The following is a 10,622-nucleotide window of genomic DNA, read 5'->3' on the forward strand; positions in this document are numbered from 1 at the left end:
CATCATGACAGTTATTTTCTCGTCTTTACTTGCTCGGCTCAGAGGAGAGGCAGGTGAATAATCATGCCCGAGAAAACCTGTTTGAACCTCGTCCCAATGACACAGAGCGCGAATCATAACAGCCAGACTGAGACCGAAACTGGAGGGGCCTCCTCCCTCTGGAGGAAACCAATGACCCCTTTAAGTTGAAGAGGTATAATCCTAAACGTAAAAGGCCACAATGGGCTGTAACCGAGAAGAAAGGCATAAACTAACCTGCCCACATTAAGTGTTTTTATTCTCACCGTAATGGTTGAAAGCTAAAGAATGTAATCTCCCTGTTCACGTTCTGAATAAGTAGAGCAATATTCTCTGGTATATTTAAGTTGACAAAACCACAAACTCAACGGACATCTATTTATGTCACTGTGGTGAAGAGCAACCTCTGAGTTGCTCTTCACCACAGTAATAATGTTTAATGTTTAGCATCATAAAATTCTGACTTTCCTTATTAGGGTAGCTATCACCTAAAGTTGCTTCAATCTGAATATTATGACCTGAACGTGGAGTTCCTCAGGGATTGGTGCGTGGGCCAGTTCCTTTTCGTTACACATTTTGCTTTTTGGGGGGCTGGTGCTCCGGTGACAACTTACTAACCGCCAGCTGCCTTACGAGTGTGAGATTTCTTTTTATATTCACAGCCTGAACATTAGGTATATGTACATATTTCAAATCAATAAGCACATGCCCTCTGATGCAGATGTTTAAAAGTGTTCAACGCTCTACAGGTCGGTTTCTCTAACAGTCAACGGAACCAAGTACAGCAATGCAACAGCACAGAATTACGACCATGAGAAAAATCATCTCTACTTCTGCATGTAGTCACTGATAGATGACAGAAATTATTTCAAGAGAGTCTCTCTGTACAACATAATTTTTTTAAATTTGCTATTTTTTGTTATGTCATTGACTCAGTTGTTCCACATAAAGGCTGTCGATTAAAACTGAAGGTGTTAACTTCTATTTATACGACACTGAAAACTAAAACTCACTGGGTGATGTACCGTCTGAACTCGGAGTGACAGTAAATATCACAAATAGATTTGCAAATGAGATGTTTTGACAGCTTTCGCCGTATTCTATGTATAATGTATTGATTTTTAAGGATGGGGTAAACCGGAAAAATCTTTCTGTACAAGAAATGTCTATTAGAGTCTATTTGCAGGGTTGCAGATATTTATCTTAAGCACTCGTAAAATGTAAGGGAATAATTATCATGACTCAGTTTAAAACAGTTTAATTCTCAAACTGTAAATTTAATATGTATCTTTTAGATGAATCAACTATTAAAACTACAAATGAACTGATGAAACAGCTGTTTGTGTTAGTTAAACACAAAGTCAACTCCTTAAATCTGCACTCAAATCCTAATTTTCAGCTTTGATTTTGAAATGGGCTTTTATTTTGAAAGCAGTCGCCAGGTGTTTTTCAGGTTTAGGATGAAGCTGACACTTCCTCTGTAAAGTTCAAAACACGCTGGGCACTTCAGAAATCTCACTGAAAGAGAATCTTTTTCTTTTTTGGGGGGGGGGGGGGGAAGAAAAGCTGCAAATAACACTTCTTTTGCCTTGCGTTTTTAAATCTGGGTTGCTATGACAACTTAAAGTTTAAACAGAATTTTGAGGCGCTCTACTTGACGTTTCCAACTTAGAACTCCAGATATTTTAACATCATATCTATATATATCAGACCAAAGCTAATGCTATGTCCATATTTAATCTTATTTATATGAAAAGCCCCTGGCAGGAAATGATTGTTTTCAGAAATTTGTGATAAAGACAGATTGAAAATTAAAAAGTTCTGACTGAGGGTTAAATAAAGAGACAGAGGCGCCGTATTTCTAAAAGAGAAGTTCTTTAATATGAAAGTGCGTGGAAAATGAAGTCTCAGCTTCAGAAAGGTGAAGGAGATGCCATCACTGCCACCTGGTGGTGTGATGGAAATACTGCTCAGTAAGATTACACGTCTTTCATATGTCCCCCCCTTTTATAGTTCTCTTACCCCCAAATTATGGCGTGCAAAAATGAAACAATAATTAGTACAAATACAAGAAAAGCGTATGCAATTTGTCAAATTTACAAAAATAGTAAAGGATGAAATTTCCATCAGCGTGTTTTCCTCCTGAAATCTTCGCAAAATATAAAACCTCTCATTGCAATCCTATTTGTTTGTTTTCACACTGAAGCGTTTACATGCATCTTCAGGACATCAGCAGTCAAAATAAAAATGTTAAATATGTGCTAGAGAACAGGAAGAGTATCTCCTACAGAGAGCTGCTTCACTTCTTCTTTTCTATCTCTTCCTCCTCAACTTCTGCTCGATTCAACAAAAGCAAAATGGGGAAACGAGCGCCGGTATAAAAAAGCAGAGTGTGACATGTGTCATGTTTAAATACAAAGAAAAACCCCACGACAGTACGCTGCAGCCAGGTGAGATCACTTCTTCATGCCGATGGTTTCGTATGTGTCCGGCTTGTGAGGCGTCAGACCCTGAAGGAGGGGAGAGAGGAGGAAATATATTTATATACATATGAATAGAGTGAAGCTTCAGCTTAACGCGGCGCGGTTCTCTGAAACTCACCGTGTAGATGCCCTCTTCCACATTCTGACAGAAAAAAAGATGAGAAAGAGATTAGAGACAAAATAGTCATTGCGACACACACACACAAAAAAACGAGAAATAAACGGGAACTGGAACAGTGGCTCAAACCAACAATTCAAGTTTTTAAGCTAAAACCAAACAGAAGCAGAGCTCTGTCCTAAAATGACACGCAGCTCTTGTTCTCAGAGGCCTGAGCTGAAAGCTGGACAGGATGTTGACTTTATTCTCCTCTAACCAGCAGGCTGCTCAGTGGTCACAGCCACTGCAGAGTGGAGACTCAGTATTAGTACAACTCACCACGAAACAAACACCTTCACACTGCCTAACACACACACACGCACACGGTTGATGTATGTAGACACGCTGTGTGTGCTCATTTCCTTCTGCACGTCCAAAACCTCAGCCTCAGCATGTGTCCACTGAGGTTAGCCTCGAGAGAAACTCAAGCTTCTTTTTTGTCGACTGGAACGCCGCTTTGTGCTGCAGCGCGATGCGTTCCACACACACGGTTCACACAGCAGCTCCCGTTTTAGTCGAGCGGTCGCTCTCACCTGCTTTGACGTTCCTTTTCCACCGCTGGCCTCTCTGGCGTTGTAGATCTGTCAACAATGTGCAGAGAAAAACATAAACCTCCGAAGCAGCAGGTAGATTCATTTGCAGTAAATAGATGATGTTATAGAGATTAAAAAAAATAAAATTAAATAAATCTACACTGACGAGCAAAAGTGTATAGTTCCAACTCTAAGCCTTCATTGAGATTTTATGTGTTGGACGAAACACAAAGTACACCCCAATTATGGAGTGACAAGAAAATATTTTTCACAAATAAAAATGGGGAGAATTGTGTTTTATACTCATATTATATTTATAATATAGATTTTCAGCCATGCAGGGAACATTGCATTGGGGGGGAAATCCACTTCTACGTGTGTCAAACTGTAAACAGAACTTTTTTAAAATGAATTAATTTTAATAAGCTTCTGGACTGCCCTCCATCTAGAGACATTGCTTTAAACCTGTCTAGAAAATGTGTTTTTTGACCTTCAGTTTGCTCATTAATATTCTCCTTTAGGTGTTACATTTCTTCTATGGTGGGGACTTTCCTGCTAATGTGCTAACAACGGAGCTAATTTTCCTTGCTAACTTTTGCGTTTTTTCAAAAAATTCAAACATACAGGAACAACCTTTTAAAAAAATAAAAATAAGATATAAACACAATGTCTAAGAGTATCATAGAACATGTAAATGTCAAAATTAAATTGTTGTGTTGTAGTCCTTCAAGGCTAAATATAGGCTGAATTTAAGTTTAGTATTAGCTTCTGTTAAATACTGTGTTGGTGTAGCACATTAGCATTAGCTTCTGCCTCATATGTTGGTATAGCACTTCAGTGTTATCTTCTGCTAAATATCATGTCGGTATAATGCTTTAGCATTAGCTGCTGTAATGTTTATGATTACTGTTAACTTTAGTTAGTGGTTCCCTTCCCTGAACTTCATGTTATTGACACAGGCATGAAAAATAGATCTATGTGTGTAGATGGGATTTTTCTTGCATACTTAACTTGGTAGCGTTTTGTTACACTAAGGGTTTGTCTAACATTAATGAGAAAGATTTGTGTGGGTGCGAACCTTCACCCTGCAGTAGAGCGCGGTCAGGATGATGCCGTACAGGAAGAGGATCCCATCCAGGACGTAGCAGATTTCTGGCTCCGAGAGAGCAGCTGGAGGACGAGACGACAGCAGGACGTTAGAAGAAGAAAGTCTGCTGCGTACACACAGGACTTCCGCTTTTACACACCGTGTGTGACAGTAACTGGTCTCTGTGATAATGACAGGGGCCCCGCCAGGAATCTTGGGCCCCATGACAAAAAATGAAATTGCCCCCCTCCCATCGCCCCCTTTGCGCAGCTGCTGTTACAATTTCTTGAGTCTATCTGACCCATCAAAAGCGTCACAATTTTAAAGGCCTGTAACGGCCTTGTTTTCTTTGGTCCTCTACTGATACTAGCACAATATTTACTGCTCGTGAATTTTACATGAAACAGTCTGTGTACAGTTTGCAAGTAGGTTGCTTACATTTTTTCTAGTAGTTTTAGTTTACTGAAATGTCAACAGTCACAGGCAACGTGCAAAACATACATAAAGCAATCTAGACTTCTCAAAATAGTTGCATTTTATTCAAGCTGCATTATAGAACTTTAATAAAAAATATGTTTTCTCCATATTTGTTCAAACTGTCACCATGTCGTGACAGTTTGTTATGAGACAGATAATCTGTTTAAAACAATCAATCTCCTCCACCTGCTCCTTGAACTACTACTGCTGGCTAAAGTAATGCAACGTTCTGGCCAAAAACAACCAATCAGAACCGAGAGGAGGGTCTTAGCGCTGTCAATCAACCTCATTCACTCACTGCTAAATGTGCTAATGGTGGAGAAACAACTTATCGTTATTGCTAGCTACAGCATAGCACAGAGCAAGGGGAAGGAGGATAAGCAGCAACATAATATTGTGATTGACAGCAGTAAAACTCTCCTGTCTCTGATTGGTTGTTTCCAGATAGTACTGGGAGAAAGCAGATGAAATGCATTTTTCACAGATTATTTCTTTACCATACTGTCACAACATAATGACAGTTTTGACAAATATGTAAAAAAAATATTTCTTAATAAATACTGCAGCTTTAATTTCACTTAGGAGAGGACGGGTCAGGAGGGACGTGAGTTAGAGCTGCTGCTGACTGACTCATCTGTTGATACGTGATAAAAAGCACAGGAACAAGTTAAATATATGAATATATTGGTAATTTGTTTCCTTCCTTCATACAATGCTAGTGAAATGGAGGCAAACAGTCTGTAGCTAAGCTAATTATGCTAAATGGTTGATAATCTCACAGTCAACTCCCCTCTGGGTTACAAATGGACACTCTTGTTTTTTCTCTCTCTCTATTTTTTTGAAAACCTGACTTTATTATTTTTCTTAGCAGCAAAGAAAAATAGCAGTTAGCAGTTCTTGTCTTCCACTGACTGCTGCTGAACACCGTCACCGTCACCCTAACCCAAGCAGGAACCAACCATTTCAGATCCAGGGGAGTTTAGTGCAAATATGGACGTCTGCTTTTTGGTCTGGGAACATTTGATTTTTACTGCTAAAAACTATTTTAGAAAACACAATATGATTAATTTTGTAACTGAGAGGGCCCCAATTATTATTTTTTTATTTCTAAGAAAAAATAAATAAATAAAAATAAGTAAATTGCGGAGGGCCCCCTGTCGGTCAGGGGCCTTTGGAATTGTCATAACTTTTTCCCGATACGGCGCCCCTGGAGAATGATGATGATGTTAGTGTGGAGTAATTTACAAAACTACCTTATTAGGCAACAGCCTAAATGTTTGTACCATTGTGGATTGTGAAAGGTCCACAATGGTACAATGGCGGCCATAACAACGGCACAAACAGAGCGAGGCTGTTTGGAATATCTAACCTAATGGGAACACAGAGAATATAAATGAACTGCTGGATTTATGCTATATTGGCTTTTTCAAACAACATACAGAAGACTGTATAGTTACGCACATTTAATGAAAATACCTTAGCTTTAGACTACAGTTTGTTGTAGTTTCATCTCACACCCAGAAATGTTTTGTGAAGTTTGATTTTCGCCCCACAGAACATGGCGCGGTCAGCAGTTCGAATCGTGTCCTCATGCTTCTCCTTTTGAGTCTAAATGCAGACGACGGGTCATTGGGGTTAAATGCTTACATGGTTTCAGGCTCTAATGAAGCTTTTTGTTCATTAGATCAGTTCCAAACAGTAATTTGTCTTTTGGAGCCGTGGCTTCTTCCTCTCTGAGCGTTTCAGCCGATTCGTTTTACTGCGGATGACGATGCAAACCAGTTTCAGACGCCATCTTCACAACTTGTTTTTATTGATCCAGGTTCACACCATACTTATATTTTGCGTGAAATTACGTTTTTCTCTTTAGCACAAAAACCTTTTACTTCCTGACTGGTTCGATGGCGGGACAATCCCGTGCCGTTTTATACTTTTATAGAATTGTTTGAACAGATTAACATCCTGGCCGAGGTCGTCTGTAAAAGGTCAACAATTGTAGAAAACAAACATCTACAACATGGCTAATTAGCTATGTTGTAGATGTTAGCTAATTAGCTAACAGAAATAATCTTCATTGTCGTAACTGACCTAGGAAATAAAAGTTTGTCGTGATTAATTTTTTTTTTTTTTTACAGTGAAGTCCCAGCTGGATTTCAGATCCTGGCAGATTTGTTTTGTAATGAAAGGAGAGAGAAGAACAGAAACAATCCGCCCTGACGCTGCAGGGCAGCCAAACCCACCGCTTATTTGCCTTTGCTGTCAGGACCAGATACGTAAAATACTAAATAAATAAACCACACAAAAGACTAATACTAATGAACGGTATCTGAAAGGTGCGTCTGATGCTCTGTAGGATCCAACATGACAGTTGGCGGTAGATCGAATTGTTCCTCAGGCTCCGTATCAGAGGATATGCAGCGTACAATACAATAACTGTTGAACGTTAGGATGAGAATATGACTTTAGATATATTGTCCTGAATACGTGTTTTTGCATTACGTCCATAATAACCATGTCTGACTGTGAGTTTTCTACACAAACAATAAAAAACAAACAAAAAAAAAATAGCCTTTAATTCTACTAAACTGTTAGATTGTCTTTTTGACAACAACTTGGTTGGTAATAAATAATTATTAAGTATAGAACAAGAATGCAGAGTACTTATGCTGGAAAATAATCTAATGTTAGAGATGAAACAATCTGGCCGACCACAATTCCTGGTTTTTGCGGAGCGATTTTCTGATCATCAACCAGAACCGCTGCTGTGAAAACCGGACTATTTCAATCACTGGCTGATTGATTCTATTTACTGCGGTCTGAGTCATTCTCATATACAGTATATGTATATTGATACTGAACACACTCATCTGTTGACAACAAATTTGCAATGTATAGAGTCACATTTCAACCATTTTAATTTGCTTTCCAGTGAGGCTCGATTGTCAGTAGCTTCTAAAAAGGACCTTAAGCAAATGTTAAACTTTTCATTAAGCTCACATTTCTATATTGAAAATGTTTTTTATTGGTTTGAAGTAATATTTTAGTATTAAATGTGTTTTCATCAGCTGCAAGCGGAATGAACAGAAGTTAAGGCCGTATGAACCATCAATCTAGTCCTGGAAATAAACAAACTTTTTAATAATATTCTAATTTATTGAAAGGGCCTGCAGGTAGGCAGGCGAAACTCTGCTGTGATAATAGTTAGAAATCCTTCAGGGGATCTCAGCATTTTTTAAATTTTTTTTATGCTTGTCAATGATAAAGAAAAAAAAAAATCACACCAACAAAACCCAAATGAAAAATAAATGTTCAAATATATTTTGAATATAGCAATAAAATATGCTACACAGCCTAATGGCGATGTAGCAGAATGTGCCGTTTAAATATACCTAAAGTACAACAATGATTAGCCGGACTGACAATTTGTTGAAATGTCTGAACTGAGCAAAATTGATCAGATTGGATTGATCTGATAAAGATATCGTCCATCTAAAACAGACGATATCTATGTTTTCCTGTGACATATCGTCACAGGATATGTACTGATATATGTTTTAGATATACCTAAAACATATATCTATATCGATATATATATAAAACATATATTTTAGATATGTGTAACAATATCTAAAACATAGATATCATTTTAGATATTGCTAAAATATTTTAAATGGAAAAACTTATTTTTGCCATTACTAACAGTAATATGAAGCCTTTGCAGTAGTTGTTGCGTTCTTTGAAGCGCACACTGATGTTATGAATTTCAGCTGAAATGGTCACAGGTTTTTACATAAATCCGTCCATCTTCTCACTTGACTCGCTGGCAGTGAGAATGTCGCCTCTTTCCACAGAATGTTTACTTTAACTAGACCTTCTGCTTCCTTTATATATTCAGTGTGAGACGAGCATCTCACCCTCTTCTGATGGGCCAAATAAAACCTCACAGTTCTGAGCTGAACATCCTCAGTTTAACGCTTCATAAATGCTAAAATAACAGAAAAGCAGCCATCCTTCCTGACTGAACTAAAGTGGCAGCTCATCCACCTCAGAGCTACAGTCTGTTTTGGTTTTTTTATTATTAATCCAGAAGCTACAGTATGAGAAGACGCTCTGCTGCTTCCTTCCCACTTTCTTTCTTCTCTATTGAAATCCAGGAAGTGGAGCACTTCCCTACAGCCGTGGGCCACATGATGGACGTCCACAAGTGACTCACTTCCAGTCACACTCCTCTTGCTTTCAGTCACAGCTACAGCCGTCAGGACGGAGCTGCCTTTGGTGACGGCGCCGATAAAACCGACGTCGGCTTCAGCGACGCGCTGCTGATGTGGCCCTTCCTTTTCTAACATCGCTGCCTTCAGAGGAAACAACCGGCACCTAAAATAGTCCCGCATTAATGTGTGACTAACACCTGAACACGCATCCCAACAAATTCACAACTTTGGCCACGAAGCAGCGTGTTGGCGTTTTGGTTTTGATCAGACTGGAAAAATGGGTAAATAGAATTAAAAAAAATAATAAAATAACTCAACACATGATTTCAATTTTGAAAAGCGTCAGAGAGGAGTTTGTCTCTCATCGTGGCATAGAGCAATTAAAAAAAATAACATTTAAAATAGGCCAAGAGCTGTGGTTTGGAATTTAAAAAAAGATTTTTCAGTTCTGACAGGTTAGGGGCTTTTATGTACTTTATATTCTCTTATTTTATTGATTTTTTTTCTTTTTAATGTGATCTGGTCTTCAAGTCTGCAGTAAAATCTAAACACATCTAACGTTCAGATTACTTACTGTGTCTGAGGAACCATTTTAAATCTACAGAACTAATCTTATCGATCCGCCGACATTTTACTTCACTATCATGAGGAAACATGCAGGAAGTGTAGAAATGTGAAAATATGATAAGATAACTGATATTTCAAACTAAACTGACTTTATATGTAATGGTTTTATCACAATTCATTAAAATCGACGCATTTCATGTTTTCTTCTAGTGTTTGTGGCCGACTATAAACATGTTGACACATAAAATGCTGATCAGCTTTGTTTTTGTTCTGGGTTTATTGGTTTTACTTCTCGAAAATTGACACGAATGGAACAAGTTGAGCTTTTTGATCCCAATAAAAGAAAAACTGTGGAGATAAATATGCAGTAAGATTGCAGTGAGATGAAGTTATTAATCTGTCAGGATGTGGATGAAATGAATGAGTTGAGCTCTGATGGGGGTTTTTTTTCTGCTGGTTTTACAGTCGGCACCGTTAAGTTTCCTTTTTCACAGGAACTGCGAAGTCCGCCGCATCCACCGAGCGCAACGGGTCCGAATGTCACCAGAACCACCCAGATCATCTACCAGCCTAAACTAAACAGACACGCTTTAAAAAAAACCCTAAAATATGTGATCTGCTTCTACAGTTTGTTTCCGTCTGATGTGTCTTCCTCTGTCTGGTTAACCAGAGCTCAGTCGCTCAATCTAACACACACACACATCAAAGAGGTCAGCGCTCCGAACTCACCGACTCTGCCGAAACACATCCAGAAAGGGACGGCGGCCAGCAGTCGACTCTCGGCCTTCGCTCCCATGGTGACGGGCTGAAACGCGGCTGAAACACGGACTGGAACAGCAGCAGCAGCAGACGCTGGGCGATGCTTTCCTCTGTCTATCTCGGCGCTCGGGTGTTGCGTACCTCACAGCTACGAGGGGAAGTTGTGGTCTGAGCACGAAGTCCATTTCTCTCAGATCTCATCAGACCACTCCCCCCCTCCTCCCCTCCCCACCCCAGTTAGAAAACACCAACCCAGAGGAAAAGAAGCCCCAGCTGAGGCTGTTGGGTTTGACACGACCTAAACTCTGAAGTGTGAGGAAACGAAACGGC

General features: G+C 39.2%; 1 protein-coding gene across 2 annotated transcripts; it reads right to left on the reverse strand.

Moving 5' to 3' along the window:
- Positions 1-1,876: 1,876 nt before the first annotated feature.
- LOC102221817 (high affinity immunoglobulin epsilon receptor subunit gamma-like) lies at positions 1,877-10,463 on the reverse strand. 2 transcript variants are annotated; one of them, XM_023345626.1, is made up of 5 exons: positions 10,263-10,463; positions 4,276-4,361; positions 3,192-3,239; positions 2,620-2,643; positions 1,877-2,528 (listed from the first exon to the last, which is right to left on the reverse strand). In XM_023345626.1, exons 1-5 carry the CDS (start codon positions 10,327-10,329, stop codon positions 2,475-2,477), a joined length of 279 nt encoding a protein of 92 aa, XP_023201394.1. In that variant the 5' UTR covers positions 10,330-10,463; the 3' UTR covers positions 1,877-2,474. The 2 variants fall into 2 exon arrangements, with proteins under 2 accessions (XP_023201394.1, XP_005800095.1); XM_005800038.3 differs by having other exon boundaries at positions 4,270-4,361; positions 10,263-10,461.
- Between the last annotated feature and the right edge of the window lie 159 nt (positions 10,464-10,622).

This window comes from Xiphophorus maculatus, chromosome 14, assembly GCF_002775205.1.
Source record: "Xiphophorus maculatus strain JP 163 A chromosome 14, X_maculatus-5.0-male, whole genome shotgun sequence".
NCBI classification, from domain to species: domain Eukaryota; kingdom Metazoa; phylum Chordata; class Actinopteri; order Cyprinodontiformes; family Poeciliidae; genus Xiphophorus; species Xiphophorus maculatus.